Below are 19065 nucleotides of genomic sequence, written 5' to 3'. Positions count from 1 at the left end.
AACCAAGTACACGAAACAAAAACCCTCCCCAACAAGATCAATGTGGAAATGCTTATCAGTTTTAATCTGGTTTTACTATAAAATATTATATAGAGGTTAAAAAGAGTGGGTGAGATTTTACGTATTAATAGAGAAAGATCTCCACAGCTTATTAACTGGAAAAAAAACCACATTACAGAACAATACATATACTCTTTTACTTAATAAAGCTGTTTTTGTGTATATACATATACATATATACACACACACACATATATATGATGTACATGGTACCATACAAGTATATGTGCGTGTGTTGTATATGAATATGGGAATGTATATGTATGTACACACACACACATTTATGTATGTTAACTAATAAAAATACTCACAAAATTGTTAACTCTCCTGAGGAGAAGGCAGTGGCATTTTGGGGTGAGAATGAAGGAAGTCTCATTTTTTATTCTATATATTTATGCGTTTCAAGAAAAAAATATCCATGTATTAAAAGTGTGATTTAAACAAATTCTGATGCTGGATTTCAGAATTCATTTGGGGTAAATAAAGGCGGAGTGGTATGTAATGAGAATTATATTTAAAAAAAAATAAAGATTCAGAGAAAATTAAGAAAAACCTTCAGAAGAGGGCCTTTCTTCTCAATTTATTCCTCTGCACACAGGGTGCACTTCCTTCCACATTGGGTTTTGACTTGGAAGCTGAAGGAGGAATTCACAGCTCCTCTTTACTCAGTTTTAACAGATGACTTTTTTCTCTTTCTCCCCAGATTCCTTTTTTTGAAGACATTTGTAAAGGCATTAAAGCTGGAGATACCTGTGAGAAGCTGGTGGGGTATTCTGCGGTGTATAGAGTCTGTTTTGGAATGGCTTGTTTCTTCTCAATCTTTTGCCTCCTGACCATCAATATCAACAACAGCAAGAGTTGCAGAGCCTATATTCACAATGGGTAAGCCTTCAGTCTTTGAGGGGATAGTTTCCCCTTTTCTTGTATTCAGAACAGTGTTCTAGGACCACTTCTACTCATCAGACCCCCTAACTGATCTTCCTCTAGTTGAAATTGACACTGATTTTTCTTTAGGGAAGATGGGATTTAGACCTGTCACCACACAGTGACCTAAGAACTAGAATCCTATTTGCAACACTGGTACCATAATGAGAAATGCGGCAAAGACAAGAGTTAATTTCTTGTACCATGACCTTTCCCCAGGTCGTTTCCACCCCTGCAACAAAATGGTGTTTTGTACAATCAGAGGCCATGCTGAGTCTTTCTAACTATGGGAAAAGGCAGTTTCCAGTCACTTAATTACTTCCCCTCGATTTGGAGAGAATAGTACCAAAGGCAGAATCATGGATCGACATGCTTACGTTCTAAGAGGTCTTTTGTCCTTCTTTGAATATCATTTAAATACATTTCCTCTTTTTTTTTTTTTTTTTTTCCCCAGATTTTGGTTTTTCAAGCTTCTCTTGTTGGGGGCCATGTGCTCAGGAGCTTTCTTCATCCCAGATCAGGAGACCTTTCTGAATGGTACTAATGGGGTATTTGGGGTACCTATTTTATTTTGTTTTTCCCCATTTAGTAAAATTGTTTAAAAGAGTAGTCCAGGGTGCTTTTGATATTATTAATTACTGTAGCTTAAAAAAAAATTTCTAACCTGCCCATACTTCATCCACTCTCCTAACTCCCTGTCCTCCTCCTTCCCCCATCTCTTTAATCTTTCCCCCTCTGCCTCTCTTCTTGGCTGGGTGTGGGAGGACCTTTTGTTTCTCTGCAAGCTGAAGAATCGAAATGATAATTTTAAGGTTATTGGCCTGAAGGGAAAATGAGGCATTTAAAATTTATTTGAAAATCAGTTTAGCATGTCAGCCTGACACCACTAGCCATGTTTGAAGAGGTCCTGGAGACCCTGTTCTTTCTCCTAAGTACTGCACAGAAAATTCGGAACACAGAACGCAGAGCTTCTTCGCCACTTTACATTACAGCCGCAGCTGTAATGGGATAAGAAAAGCATCTTCCAGTCTATTTCTAAACTTGCCTTACAGGAAACTGTAACATTGAATTATATTCCTTATTGATTGAACCTACCAAAATTAATTTAATATGAAGCTTTTCATCATAGCTGAAACAGGGAGGAAAAATAGTCTGAATTTCAGTGGTTCAAAACATTGTTTAACTCAAATGAATTCACTTTCCTAGTTAAGACAGTAAAAATATTCACACTGTGTCAGTCCATAAGGACTAGCCATAGACCCTCAAACAGTCACACATCAGGGTCCATACTAGTTTTATTTCCTCCTTAATGAAAGTATATCCAGGTCTTGTTTTTACCTAAAATGCTGTTAAGTGGTTTTCTCTTGCCCATAGATGTACTTTTATGTATTAGAATAATATCTTCAGAATGGAAAAAGACCCAGCAGTCCTTTAAGTCTAATTCAGTCATTTTTATAGACAGGCTATAACCCGGGGATGTGACATGGCTTATCCAAGGTTAGAGTCTTTGTGACGGAGCCAGAAGTAGAATCTGACTCCTCGGCCCCTAAGTCTGAACTTCATTTCCTCACTAGACACTGATGGCTCCCTATCCGATAAAATTAGACCCCTTGATTTTTTGGCATTGTGTGTTTTTACTTTTAAATTGTGGGTCATGTTGACTTTACGAATTCCTGCATCTGTTAGAATATCTGCCAGTTATAGCATGCAGGCTAAGCTTGGATGCTTCAGATCCAGGCTGACTGCCTGTGTTCACATTCCAGTTACACCCTTTCCTGGCTGTGGGCCCTTGTCAGCTTACGTAGACTCAGTTTTTCTCACCTATAAAGTGGGTATGACAGCAGTACCAACCTTATATGACTGTGTGGGCATTAAATGTGTCGCAGGTACAGTGAGCATGCAGTAAAAATGGATTGTAGTCATTACTCTCTTTTGAGCTGACACTTGGAACAATTATGTCATCTCCTTTTGGGCGCTCTTCTTTTGCAGCCTGGCGCTATGTGGGAGCCATTGGAGCCTTCATCTTTATAGGCATCCAGCTCTTCCTGCTCGTGGACTTTGCACATAAATGGAACAAGAATTGGTGTGTGCCTTTATGGAAAGCTTCCAAGTGAACTCATTCATCGACTCAGAGACACTGCCTGCAGTACAGTGTTGATAAAGGCTCGCCTCTGAGTTGTACTGGCAGGACCAGCAGCCTGCTTACAACAAGAGCAGTGTTTGCTAGCATTATCCCTTCTCTGCAGCTCTTTATAACTCTTCATTTATTTTTCTCTCTCATACTGTTTTTCTGTCCTTTCCACTTCCACTTCATTTCTTTTTACTTTTTGCCACTCTTTTCCCCCGTACTCTCTCAATTGTGCTCTTAAGTCAACCAGTGGTGTGACTTAGCCACCCTCAACTCCATCATCGGCCCCAGCTCTCTGGTTGTGTTGTTGGCTAAAAGAAAGCTTGGACAGGCTTTATCTTAGGCTCCCATCTTTAGGAGGTTAAAAAAAAAAAGTACTTTGGAGCTGGAGGTTCATTTTCTGCAAAGAATATGCAATGGAATATTTCTTTCCTTAAAAAAAATTTTTTGTTGTTCTCAACTGCGTAAGGATGGAAGGACCTCTTCATTAGGAAGGTCTGTTGTGCCTCCTTAGAAAACCATCTTGCATTTTAGAAACATAGACTCTTTCTCAGTACCTTGAAAATAGAATTCATATCCCAGGGTAAGTGGGAAATGTCAGACTATTAATAGCTAGTTTTTAATCTTACCGAGCCACGCTGAGGAAATAATAGCCAGACAAGGATCCAGGTCCTTGAGTGCCAAGGCCAAGTTGACTCTTTTTGTGACCTGGACAAAGCACTTAGCTGCTCTCTGTCTTACTTATAGAATATGAATGAAAATTACTGCTTGTTGTACCCAGTAAGGCTTTTGTTATTTTGTAGATTTTGTAGGCATCATGTTTTTTTACATATATATATTTTTTGGAAAATATTAGAAAATCCTATATGAACGTGAATTTCATTGTTTCATTTTGGACACACAAAATGTACTGTCCAAATTTTCTCAAACTACTTTTCATTCTGATTATGTTCCTCAGCTCAGTAGTAGTGGTTGCTGTTTATTTTGGTTTTGTTTTTTTTTTAAAGATCAAATTATGAGATACATGAGTGAAGAGATAGTGTTACTCATTTTATTATTGGGTAAATTTTGGAGTAATAACCCAAATGCTTAATGCCAATTTTTTAAAAGTTTATATAGCACATTGAACAGTCATACAAGTAGCACTACATATATGTTTTGGTATTTTTTCAAGTCTTGATCACTACAATAATACAGATTTCTAGGTCTGAGTTGTGTTCCTATATAAGTTAGTACATGCTGTTCTGCTTTTTGAGTCATCGCTGAAACCTAATAATTTATGTTTGGAGTCTCCACTAGATCTTATTTTGAGGCAGCAGAGTTTTCCCAAAGATAAGTCAAAGGGGTGACTACAGTTTAATGTGACCCTGTTTTTTCAGTTGTACAGAAGAAATACGCACAAGTTAGAAATGCATTTTAATTGATTGCATATCACTCTCCATATTTCATAATGTACTTTCACTCTTAATTTTTTATTAGACTAAATATGTCATCCTAAATTTTTTCCTAAAATTTTCACAGATATACTTCAAATAGGAGATGTCATGGTAAAATAATAATATCTTTGATACTGAATGCCTGATATGCCCATTAAATAGTATGTTCTCTTGAGAATACTTGTGCTTCTTAAGTCTGACTTCAATATTTTGATTGATTATCAAGCCATTTTCTGGGACTAATTGTTGATGCTAACTTTTAACAGGCATTTTGAAAGAGTTGGTTGCTTTAAAAACTTTCTAGAAACCACTCAATAAGAATGGCTTAAGAGCTTTGCAACAAATGCCGCTGCTGTTGTCCCGGCTTTGAGGCCAATATCCCAACAAAACCCCTTTTGTCAACAGAGTCAGAGTTGGTTGGTTTGCCTAAAATTAGGTTAAGCTAGGACACTCACTAATAATGTTATTTTTCATGAAAATTCATCTAATTTAGAGTTTTTCTGTGTTTTTAAACAGAGGCTCTTGCTTACAAGGTTAGCCTAGAAAATATCATATTCATATCACTCTTCATGGAACAATCAAAGTGCCTTTTTTCCTCCCTTCCCTTTTTTTCTCTTTTTGTAAAGTCTTGAGAAGAAGATCCCAAAGGCAGTAGGATAGAAAGGCCATGGGCCTGAAAACCAGAAGATTGCAGATTTTTTTTCCTTTTTAAATTAAGTTCATTGGGGTAACATTGGATAATACAATTATATAATTTTCAGATGTACATTATAATTTGACATCTGTATATTCTATTGTGTGTTTACCACCCAAAGTTCGGTTTCCTTCAGCTACCATATATTTGACCCCCTTTACCCCATCTACCTTCCCTTCCTCCCCCACCCCCTACCCTCTGGTAGATTTTTATGTCTCTTACTCTATAGCTTATTATTTCACTTTAGGCTTATCATCTGGCCTCTCTACTTCAGTTTTCTTAGCTATAAAACGATGTGTTTGGACTAGATATTTAATGTGTATTTTTTTTGTTAAAAGAAACTAAGGCTTATTAAAAAATTTAAGAGTTTATTTGAGCAAAAATCAATTTGAATCGGGCAGCATCCAATGTAGCAGTTAGAGAGGAGCTTTAAGGCGCTGTACAAAGTGAAAGACTTTCATAGGCAGAAGTGGGAACAAGAAAGTTACACTCAGCAAAAAAATGGGTTGGTTATTGCAAGGTTACTTTCCTTTAGGGGATGGAAGGGTCTACCATCTACTAGTTAGGAAGATTACCTAACTAGTGCTGATCAGGTGATTCCTGACTGACCAGTTTAAGATTCCACTTCTGGGAGAGCTGAAATTGTAATTAAGTTGTCTTGGTTTGGTGTCTTAGCATAAGTACACCATTTGAGATCTTATTTTTAACACTTTCTTGCTCAAATTTTGTAATTTGAAGTGTCAATTCTGTATCAAAACTGAATTAAAAAGTATATAGTATATTCAGTTATTTCTAATGAAGACTCACTTTCTAGATTTTCAATTCATGTTGTTTTTGGGTTTGGTTTACTCCCAACCCTCACTCCAGCCAACTCTTTCAACTTGGTACCTGTTTGCTGCTGTGTCTGTGCATTTTGCTTTGTTTCTTGGTCCTTTTCTAATCTCCAAGTGCTTTTCATTTCACATTTATTCACAATTTTTGGATTATTAACGGTGTGGCAGGCTTTAAGACTGTGCAGATAAGTCATTGCACTTACTTGGGATGTCTGTAAAAACAAGATGTCATCAGGAGGACCAGCTGAATCTGGAGCAGTAGGAATAGCAGTAACTCTACTCATTGCTGCATAATGTTATTTTTTTAGCAGTTGACAGTCTTTGTACCAGCATTCATTAAGCACCTGTTATTTGCCAGCCCCTCCACAGTAGAACCGCAGTGACCATAAGCACATCTTGCTCTGTGGAGCTTAACATTCTCCTGGGGGTAGAGGGGAGAGATAATCAACTTGATTGACCAAGCAAATAGGTAGTAGGTTCAATGGTGAAGAGTGCTCTAGAGAAAAAGAAAGGATATGAGAATTGGAGAGCAGGGCAAAAAAAGGTGTGAGGGAGGTGAAGAAAGTGCGGGGCCATGCTGTGTTTATTTAATGAGCAAGGGATCATCTACTGTGGCTGAACCACAGAGTGAGGGAAGGGTGCAAGAGATGAAATCTGAGGTGGCATTGGCCAGATCGTATAGGGCTTTTGGGGCTGTTGTATGAGATGGAAGAGCAGTAGAGTATAATGTATATTTTAAGTTGAGAAAAGATTAGAGAGAGTCCGAGGCGAAAGGAAGGAGACCAGTGGAAGATAATCCAGTTGAAAGATGAGGTAGCTTGGAGCCAGCTGGTAGCAGCAGTCAGATTTCGATATATTCCGAAGTTGAGACCAGTCATTCGCTGACGGTGATGGCATGGTGGTAGGGGAGGGGAGGGGGGAACAGCAGGGAGAGAAAGACAGCCATCAAGAGCCAAGGTGGTTCTGTCCTTATCACCCCCCGCCCCCCACAGTCCATATGGAATTGCCATTTTCTGAGGTTGGGAAGATCATAGAAGAGCAGGTTTAGGGAGAGGAGGTTTGCATGTTGGGAGGTTAGTCTGCACCTGCTCTCTAACACGCCAATTAGACCTTTAAGTAAGGACACTGAACAGTTGGACATTATGAGTCTGGAGTTGAGGGAGAGAGGTTAGGGTTGAACTGAAGATCTAACTTTGAGAATATAAGCATAAATCAACTGTAAGAAAGCCCTTTGTATATTAATAACAACCAAAAAGACTAGTGAAGAAACAATTGGACCCCACCCACATACTGGTCAGCAGTGTTTACCTTTTTCTACATAATTTGTTCTCTCTGTCATCGATTAGTTTTTGGCTCTTAGCTTTCTTTTCTTTCCCTTTCTTGAGTCTCATTTTCTCTTTATTTCCTTTGTGTGCCTTTTATGTCAGAGTCATTCCATGGTCATCAGAGCGCCTGGCTCGGTTTCAGGAATATGATAGTCATTATCATTTTGGCCTTTCCTCCCTATTTCCTTTGTCTCTGGCTGCAGTAAGTTTTTCATCATTAAAATATTTTAGCTGGATTGCTGGAACACTGCAGTTTTTTGAATACATTAAGCAAATTGCTTACTCTGAAGATTCGTGAGAATGTGGTTACAAAGGGTGATATAATCATAAAGCAGATGACAGTGATTCAGCCCATTCTTCCTGTTGTTGTCTTCTTCATTTAGCATTTATAAACACTCTTTTCTTTGTTCTAAAGGATTTGTCTATAGATTGTTAAACCACCACTTGCATCTCCCATACATTTATTAATATATAAACTAGAAAGCACATTAATCTCCTCTTTCAGATTCTTCACTGTAAATCTCTTAACATTTTTACTCTTTTCCTGGCCAATTTTATTCTCTACTTTTTTTAAATTCCAAATTTTTCTGTAATCATACTTGGCGTTGTTTTGGAGAAGCAGAACTATGACAGGTCCACCCTTCAGCACAGGGATAAAAGAGCAGCAGTCAGCCCGTCTTTCTCTGAGTGAGGTTAATTTGCTTCTCTCCCTAAAGACAAGATGGGCTTCAGCTGGAGCTGCTGGCAGCACTTGGATGTGAGAAACTGTGGCACCTGTGGTCTCTGTGTTTGTAGAGAAAACTTGAAGTGAGCTCCAGCAAAAAGCCACTTTTTAATACTGTCAAAACCTATCACATTCAGAGTGGGGGAGCTAAAGTAAAGTCTGCGGATGTTCATTTTAGTTGATGAGTACCTTTGAGTCAAAAACAATTCTTTGAGTATTTAGAAAAAAATTCCAAGCTTTATAAGTCGTAGGTTTTTGCATATTTACCTTCTAGCTTTGATGGTGCATAGTCATTGGTGAAATGTTGTGTCTTCTGGCCTACTCGGTTATGGCCAGGGGCTTGACAGCATTAGTTCATGCCTGAGGGATGGTAAATGTCAGAATCAATCTGGGCCTTTACTAACTTCCTTTCTCTCCCCTCCCTGTTATCCACTGCCTGGAAAAACAGGACTGCAGGCACAGTTCACAACAAGCTGTGGTACGCCTCTCTGGCCCTGGTGACACTCATCATGTATTCCATTGCCGCTGGAGGCTTGATTTTCATGGCAGTATTTTATACACAGAAGGATGGTTGCATGGAAAACAAAATTCTCCTGGGAGTGAACGGAGGCCTGTGTCTGCTCATTTCACTCGTAGCCATCTCGCCCTGTGTACAAAATCGTAAGCAAAATTTTTTTTTTTTTATTCTTCCTTATTTCTAAGTGTCTTTGAGAAAACCTAGTTAAAACAAAATTATGGTCATTCCTTTACAACGTGGATGGGTCAGCAATAGGAAAGGTGGGACTACAGTTCCCTCTTCATATCCCACGCTTGGGCTGAATGTGATTGTCAAGCATGTGTCATGTCAAGAAAGATCTGATCATAATGAAGTCAATAAAACAGAGAGATAGATATTGCTATTATTAAATAGTGTACTACAAGGAGCTTTTAAGTGGAAAATGCTCTTAGTGTATGTTGAGTGCTTCTCTATAATATCTGTGTAAAACCTGTAGAGGGAGCTGTTTCTGGAGTCATTGATCCGTGGACTCTGGATCCATGGACCAGAACTCAGAGACAATGTGCTGTAGGAATCAGGAAGTAGAAAATGCAGTCCCGGCTCAGCCAGCAGCTGGCCCCATGGGCTTACCTTCCTTATACCCTAGTCCTTCCTCAGCAAAGCCAATAGAAACCTATGAGCCTGACCTTGCTCATGGTTCAAAGCCAAAAGGAAGAGAAGATAGGATTTGAACGTGCTTTAGAAAGTGTAGGTATGAATTCTTTTTTAAATGATTTTTGATATCTTAAGCCAGTATGCTGTCTTTGGTTATAGAGAGAATTGTCCCTGATTTCATGTTTCTTGTGGGTGTCTTTCTGTACAGATGATGAAAAAGCACATAGCATTTAGGTTTCTAGATAAGAAAAGGAAAATATGGCCAATAAATTTATTGCCCCTTGAATCCTTTTTAAATGTTGATTTAAAAAGGAACTAGTTTTGAATAATTTGAAAGTTTTTCTATTATCAAAAATTTCAAATCTGTTATTGAAATTGAGAGTATTATTCTTCCAATCTCTTTAATTGGTTAGTTAAGAATTTCCTAAAACATTTTTAGTATTCAGATTAAAATATCTTTTGGGTTAAATCCTACCTTTTGAAATAGTTATAATATTTTGAAATATTTAGTTTAACATCATTAGTTGTTAAGGTAAGTCTTATTCTCATACCAAAGTATTCAGTATTAGTATTCAGATTAAAATATCTTTTGGGTTAAATCCTACCTTTTGAAATAGTTATAACATTTTGAAATATTAAGTTTAACATCATTTGTTGTTAAGGTAAGTCTTATTCTCATACCAAAGAGCAACATTATAAAAGGGTACATTTCAATAACTTTATTGGCCATTGTAATTTAATAATTCTAGAAATAAAATCAGAAGAATGAGTAAAACGAAATCCTTTTATGCCAGCAAGTGGTTGAGAATTTCACCAAAAAAAGATAAATCCCTTTTATCACGTCTTGGTTACTCTCAATGATCTAAACACTGAGTTTAGTTGAAATGCTATAACATTAAAGCTCTTCTCCCAACACGTGCTGAGCCCCAGAGCCTTCCTCTTTGACCTGGACCAGCTCTGGTGTTCCCAGAGGTCTTTTTGTCCATTGACAGATGTGAGCTTTTCCCACCGCCAAGGACTATACAGTGTCTGCTGGCCTTGGGGAGTCTGGAATCCATGGCCTATGAAATTGGCCATACCCCACCAAGCCATGTGATCTCAGACGTAATAATGGTAAATTTTCTTCTGAGATCTTATGATTTAAGATCTAACGTTATAAATCTCAGGGGATCAGGCAGTATGTTTAAGTACGGTTATAACTAGTATCAGAATAAGGTGTTGGTAGAGAACTTGGCAGAACTTGGCATCTCTAAAAATAGCAGTTAGGGTCAGTAGATAACTCCCTCCCCCCAAATCTTTTTAGTGTTATCTGAGAAACATGTTATGTACCTCTTCTTTCCTTTAAAGGCAGGGGTCCAACTTTGAGGAATACCATTTGGGGGATGGGGAGACTCCTTATTTTAAAGCATGTGCTTTCTTACCATTGAAATTTAAAACATTCTTAAAATCTGTCTCTTGTCGTTTTCCAGGACAGCCACACTCCGGGTTATTGCAGTCAGGTCTCATAAGCTGCTATGTCACGTATCTCACTTTCTCAGCTCTGTCCAGCAAGCCTGTAGAAGTAGGTAAGTCGGCCTTGCAGTATGAATATTTCCATTTGTGGAGGAAGGAAAATGTCTCTGTGAGCTATTGTTTAGATATCAGGGATTCAGTAAATCAAGCCGAGCCTGTGTTTCTTCAGGAGTGGTGTCACAGGCAAAGTTGCAGGTAAAGGTGCTGGGAGTTGAACCCAGGGCCCGATACATGCCAAGCACATGCACTTCCACTGAGCTACACTCCTGTCCTTACTTGCAATAAATCAAAATAGAGAGATGATTTAGACTTTTTTATTAAGTAAAGTCCTTAAGGTGGGATATGAAAATACCTTCTTTTAAGTCTTCCTGCTGTGTAGGTAAGACATGAATAAAAGTGGGCTATTGAGTTTTTAAGGCCTAATCTGCATTTACTGGAGCTGTTTTCAAGGAACATTTTTATTTTGCTTAGTTTTATTTTGTTTGTGTTTTTAGTTGGTTGTTAATTTATTTTTCTTCATGTGGTCATTTTTCTGACTGTAACAGAGAAGAGTGGAAAGAACGTGGGAGCGGGGAGCAGGGGACAGGATTTGAGCCCAGCTCAACCCTTTGCTGGTTATGTGACCTTGAATTGCTCATCTTAAGTAACATTTATTTATAGAGACAGCACAACATGCATGAGCTTTAGATTTGGACTGCTTGTGTTTATAGCCTGGTCCTGCTGCTTTAAGTAACTTGTACAAAGTTACTTACCTTTCTCTGCTTAGATAACTCACCTTTAAAATAAGGATTTTAATTATTATTTTCACAAGATGATTAAAGATTACTATTTTATAAGGTGGTTTCTAAGAATTCAATGAGTACGTGTATACATGTATATATGTGTACAGTTTCTAGCATGTATTAGGTGCTATACACGGTTAGCTGTTATTATTGTAAAATAGTTGCAATGATTATTTGAGAACTATAAAAGCACAATTATAAGGTGTTACTATGTGAGCCCCTGTGCCTCACCAGTAAAAGACCAAATTTTCTTATTTTGTTTTCCAGACTCGTTATAATTTATTGTCTTTATCACTTTTGTGATATATAAAGTGTGTACACATAGTGTGTATAAATGTGTGTGTGCTTGGGTACATTCGATCTTGTATAAATCAAGTTAAATAAATGTAGTCTCTTTTCTCTAGAATAGAAAATTGAGGTAGCTTTTATGTTTTTAAATTTAGAAAGCAAATGCAAAGATAATTTGAAGGTTTAGTATATACACATACTATGAATGGGTCTTGTCTTTATGGCTATTTATAGTGCAAAACAATATAATTATAGGCCTTATATTAAGTATAGTTTCTTCTGGATATAATTTTTTTTTAAAGTTCTATATTTACTCATACGTTTATTTAAATCTAGTACCTTTAAGACTTTATGACCGTTTATGTATTAATCTCTGGTTTTAACTTAATGGAGGTTTGTTACAGTAGTTTACTTTTTATTGGCAGGTATCACTTTAAAACAAAAAAAAATTTTTAAATTTAGGTGGTACTACTTAAATAGCAAAGTTCATATTTTGGTCAATTTTTTTAAAAAATATTTTTTATTGGCCAAAGAATAAAGTTTCCTTAAACCACAGCGTACACAGTTATACTGTTTCAAGTGTTAGTACCAGTAATAATTTTAGTGCAATTTCAAATGCATGTTTCTAAAATAGTTTCTAAGCTGTTATTTTATGTTTATGTCCCTTATTTTGGGGCAGAGCTAGAAATCAGACCTAGCTCGAATGTTCAAAATTGAAGACCGACTTCTCTCATCTGGGTGGAGACTATGGGCAGACGGCTGTGACACTGCTGGTACATGTTTGGCTATTGGGTACCCTTGTCACACCTCCAGAGAAGACAGACAGGGAGGGAGTGCTCAATTATCTGCACACTATCTCTGTTCAGAGGCTGCCAGATCAGCTAAAAAATGAATCCGAGTTTCCTTTTTACTGTCATTTGAATAGCACTAAAAAAGCAAGACTCTTACAAGGCCCTGGATCTGAAGAACCCTTCAGCACTAAGCTGGAATCTGAGGGTCTTATTCTCAGAGGGTGCTGAGGTAGGAGAGGGGTGCTTTGCTGCAATAGCAACAGTCTAGTCTGAGATGAGTCAGACCGTAGAGTAGATGTTTCCAGTGATGTCTTTACTCTTCTAAACTACTTGAATATTTTCAAAATGACTGCTTCTGTAGGTTGCAACAGGCTTTTCTAATTTGACTATGATTACTTTGTCTTTTCTTTACAAGTTCTAGATGAACATGGGAAGAACGTTACGATCTGTGTGCCTGACTTGGGTCAGGACCTGTACAGAGACAAAAACTTGGTTACTGGACTGGGTACTACTCTCTTGTTTGTGTGCATCTTATATTCATGGTAAGTCTTAGGAGTTACCTGAGGCCGTCTTTGCAGACTTTAAAAGTACAGGAGAATTTAAATAAATTCTAGCAGCTGTGAGGCAGCAAAACAGATAACAATCTGAAGAAGAAGGAAAACAGAAATAATAGGTGTTTGGACTTCATTTGCCATCCTTGTTTTTATATAGGGTAGATCAAGTAAGTATATAGTATGTTGCAACCCTTTAAAGGAAGGTTGAGTATTACTTGCCGAAGTGTTATTGGAGGACAAGGGAGCACAGAGTGAGAAAGAGATGGTATGTGCCAGAATGTTTGGGCAGCTTTCTAATCCAAGGGAAATACCATTCGTTCTGCTGTTGATGGATAGAGTACAAAGCACTACATGCACGGTCATTTCATGCCTGGTCCAGGAAAGACAGGAAATGTCCTTTTCTTTTATGCTAAAATAATGCTGTTAAGGAGGCGAGGCAGCTCTAAAAGTAGGTGTGATAATGTAAGCAAGCTGTATTTCACATGCTTACAGTGGGGTTTATTCCACCTTTGAAATGATCAAAAGATTGCCAGAGGGAGAAAAGTAAAGGATACAAATGGTTGTTTCTTATTCTGGGTACATATTTCACTGATAATTAAGCTTCCTTTTGACAATAACCTTTTTACTTTAGGTTTTACTTATGTGTTCTATGTTTTCTTTGTTATGTTTCAGTGTATAAAAATTTCAGCTTTCATAGGCACATTATAATCTTCTTTGGTTGAAACTAAACAATATTGATGATGATAGCTTGTATAAATAAAGCATCTTTCTGAGCACACTGGCATTTTTTTCTCTTATAGCTTCTAGTGCCCCCTAATCTAGAGATGGACCTACAGATATAGACAGTTTAAACTTTTATAAAGTACTCGTTCATAGTCACACATCCAGCCATAAAACACTTGCTTGTGTTGTAGGTAGTTGTTATAATGAAGGATGTATGACATTGATTCTCAGTCTATCTTTGACATAGTGACACATTCTCCTTGTTGCACCAGAAGGGACCGTGGTGTGCAAACACACAGACCCAGGGAAAAGCCCCGAGACTGAAAATCTGCCTCTGTAAGTGGAGGTCAGGAAAAGACCGAATAAAGAGGCTGGCTACTCCCTTTGGTAATTAATAGAGTTTGTTAAGGGAAACTTACATACGAGGCATGTCTTGGGTGATCGTAAGACGAAGATCCCCGCACTGCTTGGTAGGTGCCCAAGAATTCTATACGGCAAAGCGGGGATGGTCATGGCATAGTGCGTGGATGCTACCAGGTCTGGAAATTACTTAACATGCTTAAGCAGGTCAGGACAGCAATCTTTTTCAGGACCCAGCACACAGCAGGGGGCAAGTAGGGGTGCTGATTTATGTTAGAATGAACATCAGTTACCGTCAGACACTCTCTAAGGGGGATTTGCAGAAAGCACCCTCCGTTCTGGCCCAGGTCCAGCTTGCAGGACAGACAGTGGTCACGTCTTGGAGACTTGTCTCTCTACACATGGGGACCACTTTCTGGTCTTTCATTTTGATTAATTCCATAATTGTTCACTGAGTGCCTACTATATACAAAGCATTCGATAGGATTTGGGCTCAAGTCAATGAATGTTTTCAGGAAAACCATAAAAGCACCCAAGTTTTGAATCTTGAGTCTCAGCTCTTCCTTTTTTAGAAAGCTTTTCCTTCCGGAGTCTGTTATAGGGCTTTGGGGAGAAATGAGAGCAACATGGCTAATTTCCTTTGTCACTCAGTTTTTTTCTGTCTTGGCATATAAAAAATATTGGTAAATCAAGTGAGGAGAAAATAGGTTACTAAACTGTAAATATAGAATATTTCTTTTTTAAAAATAAAATATAGTTGTGTTTACATATGTAAAAAATTCTGGGAGGAGATAAACCACATTTGTAGTAGTGGTGACTTATTTTTTTCTCTTGCTCTTCTGTTTTCTTTTTAAAAATTATTTTCACATTGAGCTAGCATTTCTTTTGTCTTTTTATTAGAAAAAAACTATCAAGATATTTGACAGAATAAAATCTTGTGTTTTGTTGGATTCCTAATAGCAAGTGAAAGAAAAATGTTTGCCTCTCAGTTAAAATGGGGCCTGGATTTGCTATATAAACCCACCAATGGAAAGAAGACAAAAATTCTACCTAATCTGCTGCTAGAATTGCCACAGATGGCATTATTTTGCAGCATGGGATTTTCACCCTATCAGATTTTCACTACCACCCTTCAGTGAGAGATGATAAACAAAACATCGGCCTCTTCTGGAATTTAGAGGTACCGTAGTGGAGGGTGGTATGGTGTAGTCTGATAGTCCCCAAAGATAACATATTTCAAAGACGACAGCTGCTACTTAAAATCTGTCTAAATCCCAGTAACAAACATTCTTGAATCATAGTAATTAAACTGCAAAATCGTAGTGCCCGCCGGAACGAGGAGAGGGAACAGCAACTACACCAAGTGGAGATGCAGGGTAACCAGGTAGTGCTGGGGTGTTTGGGTCTGGGTGACTAATGTTTGCTGCAGTCATCCACTGCAGCTCCAGGAGGAGTCAGCTTTGAGAATATTATAGTCAAGCATTGGAACTCACTGGGAAGTGAGTTCAGGCCTGGTAGAGCCTTGAAAAAAGGGAATGCTGCCAGGGATGGGAGGCAGCCCGATTAGGGGTTTTTTAAATCTTGACCTCTAGAGTCTACGTTTTCCTCTCAAACTTGGAGGAATGAAAGTTTGGAAGATGTTACATAAAGAGGGTGAGTGCAAGCTGTCATTTGAACATGACTGCAGGAATATCTAGAATTCTTGATAAAAATTGTAGGAGCTGAAAGACTGGGGTGTGTATACTAAAGGGAGAATAAGTCATCTATTTTCAACGAAAATCTGCGCTTGTTGGGGCCGACTTCTGTAGGGGCCTCACTGTGCTGTTTTCTAACCCCTTAGAATTTCCCCTAAACATGTCCCCCAACACACACACTTCTTTAGAGGGATCATATGATGACCTCCATCCTGTTTCTGATTCTCTGTTCCAAATCTTGCTTCTGACACACTCAGTGTGAGTATATTTCACTCTTTGCTGTCTCAGCTTAGGAGAAGGGCTCAGCCAAAACCCATTCTCCGGCTTTCTGACTGAGGCCACCCTTTCTCCAGAAGCCCTTTCCATAGTTCCCAGGCCTTATGGCTGTGAAGAAGAGTCACAACTTGAACCCCATGTGGGAGTTCCCCAGTGGCTCATTCTGTAGGCTGATCTCCCTACACCCCTTAGGCCTGGTTCTTTTGTTGTGACAGGCCCTGCCTCTGCCAACTATTCCTTAATTCTCTCCTTGGTCTCTGGATTTTAAAATTATTATCTATTGGTTTCAAGTTCAAGCTGTCAGACTGGACAGGATCCTGGAGTCAGATTCAATCCTTCCTTGTACATAAAAGGAAACAGGCATGGAACTTATTCCTGTAGCTCTCCATCCCCAATTTCAGGAAACCTTTCCTCGAGTCTCCTTTGTTGGGTTATTTGTAGAGACGAGTCAATTTTTTTTTTTTTCCTGTGTTGGCTTGCAGTAAGTTTTATACTTTACTGAGGTAGAGAGATAAGCTAGATGACTCGAATAATTATGTTATTGGGAGGCATCTGTGCTGTAAAACATTCCCTAGCTACTTCAAATTCCTAGACAGCTTAAGTAGTAAACATATTTTCTCTTAAACTAAAATAATTAAAACTGAATACAAAATTGGAAAAACTAAGAACCTTTATTAAATGTCAAACAATTTGCTTGTTCAAATGAGACATTCACAAGAAGGTGCCAGACCCTGTGAAAATAGGTACAGGGTTGACAAGATGGCATTGGAGAGAAGATTGGCTTAAACAGAAAAGTTGGTATACCAGGGAGGGGTGTCTTCTTTTGGTGTCTTCTGGGCCTGCTACTTTTATTTAAGAAAAACAGGAGGCAGAGGGTTTGTTTCTTTATTTTGGGAATCTTGCCACTTTCTAACCTGCCAGCTAGAAATCCTCATGGCTGTGCACCAGCGGCATGCTGACACTGCCCCCCAGCTCGGGTAGGACTGTGCCTCCTGAAGGAGCTGTGAGTCATCAGTTCTGTGGTACACTGGGAACATAATTGAACTTCATCACACAAAGACTGGGAATAGTCTTGCGGGGATCTCTTAAGGACCACCCTGTAAGTTTGTCAGGGAAGCAGAACCTGTGGTCTCCAATAGGAAAGTCTAGACATGGTTTTTAGAGATCTTCTGTAATCTGGGGGTATTTGGCCAGTTCCAAAAGCACCTGAAGCAGGTGCAGAGGGGCACCTGTGTTTCAAATCACTCTGCTAACATGGAAGAGGCTCTGGACATGGCAGTGCTTCTGGGGCTGGGGCAGAGGGCAGGAATCTTATCTTATTGGTTGTCTGTAAGGACTGTAAGGCACTGCTGGCTTTTTGTGATTGGGGAGCAGTTATAACAAACATGCTTTAGTGCATTTGGACATCTCTGTAGGGTGAAGCATCAGCCCAGCCAAAAACTGTTAGTCTCTTCCACACTCCCACCCCCACTGGAAGTTCTGGTTAAAGTCACTCATACCTCAGCCCTAGAAAACAAGAGTTTATGGATAATCCAGGCATTGCTTTATAGCAGCTTGTCTGGTGCTAACCAGACAGATTGGTCAATAATAGCCAGAAAGCAGACAGCAAGAATTTCTCATGCTTTTTAAGAACCTGTAAAAACAATTTTTCTTGATAATTCGAAGAAGATTTTGCAGGGAAAGCCACAACTGAATAAAAACCTTATTTTATGGTAACGTATACTTATAGAAGTCACATGCCACTAATGATGAACCGAATATAGACATTTTTACAGGTTAGAACAAAAGCTCCCCTTATGTAGTGCTCTTTGATGGTGGCAGTGAAGCGGCAGAGATGCCAGAATCAAAAGCTTTATTTTTCTGAAATCATTTTATTGCAAAGAATTTATAAAATGGAATGTTTATTCTATCCCCTTTAAAGAGTGAATATTACCTTTTAGATGAAAATTCCAGATCTTGATTTCTTCTTAAAATTAAAAGTTCTATTTTCCCCATGGAAACTGTATACTCTGTTAAATCATAATTCATATGCACAAAATATAGCATACTCCGAAAAGCAGGAGCAAGGTATATGTATTTCTTGTGTGCACAGCCATTGGGAAATGTTTGTATCATTCCCTTGACCAGGCTCAAAATCAGGAAGTGGGAGTGGAGTGGGCCTTGATTAGCATCAGTATGTTCAAAGCAAAAATGAAAGTGATGCTGTTGGTCTCAGAGTGGACCACAAAAGAAGTGATGCGCTTGGATCCCAGCGGACCTTTTTATGGGAAAGGCTATTGATTTGCATCTCACTGATCTCTTCTGTCTTTGGGAACGAGGACGAGAATGAGCAGAGGAAGGTAGTGTTGCCTCATGTGGTTTGTTTGTTTGAAAAGAGCATTAATTCCTGCCTCTCCGCTAGCCAACGCCCTCAGCCACCTCCAGGCTAGCCCGGAAGCTGTGTGAGGGCAGGGATTGTCTTTTTCACTAAGTTTCTAGTGCTTAGAACAGGGCCCGACACATGGCAGGCTTTCAGTAAATATTTGCTAAACGAATTTATACAGTTAGCTGGAACCCTAAGTATTGTACATATTTCTATTTGCTTAAAATGTTTCCCCCTTTTTTCCAAGGAAAAGGAAATATTTTACCCCGTAATCCAAATTTTATAGCATTTTAGCTCTCAGGGAATAGGGAAAGTGGTGGGAAGTATTTATTTTAATCACACTGAGTGTTACTCCATGTTGAATTTCGAAACAGAAAACCTTGTTCTGCCATAGGCTGATTATCACATTAAATAACTGTGACCTTTGCTTTTCCTGCCTTTGCTTTTTC

General features: G+C 38.6%; 1 protein-coding gene across 1 annotated transcript in view; it reads left to right on the top strand.

Moving 5' to 3' along the window:
* The window catches only part of SERINC5 (serine incorporator 5), a 93431-nt gene that overhangs the window by 64341 nt on the left and 10025 nt on the right, over positions 1 to 19065 (top strand). Inside the window, exons 3-10 of the mRNA XM_023522950.1 lie at positions 764 to 942; positions 1439 to 1521; positions 2974 to 3067; positions 8573 to 8784; positions 10744 to 10839; positions 13063 to 13189; positions 14156 to 14170; positions 18440 to 18470. Coding sequence (XP_023378718.1) covers positions 764 to 942; positions 1439 to 1521; positions 2974 to 3067; positions 8573 to 8784; positions 10744 to 10839; positions 13063 to 13189; positions 14156 to 14170; positions 18440 to 18470 — 837 coding nt within the window. The remainder of the gene's footprint in view (positions 1 to 763; positions 943 to 1438; positions 1522 to 2973; positions 3068 to 8572; positions 8785 to 10743; positions 10840 to 13062; positions 13190 to 14155; positions 14171 to 18439; positions 18471 to 19065) is intronic.

This window comes from Pteropus vampyrus, unplaced genomic scaffold (genome assembly GCF_000151845.1).
Source record: "Pteropus vampyrus isolate Shadow unplaced genomic scaffold, Pvam_2.0 Scaffold11, whole genome shotgun sequence".
NCBI classification, from domain to species: Eukaryota; Metazoa; Chordata; class Mammalia; order Chiroptera; family Pteropodidae; genus Pteropus; species Pteropus vampyrus.
Note: the sequence above shows the minus strand (reverse complement) of the source record. Positions and strands in the feature narration are given on the sequence as shown.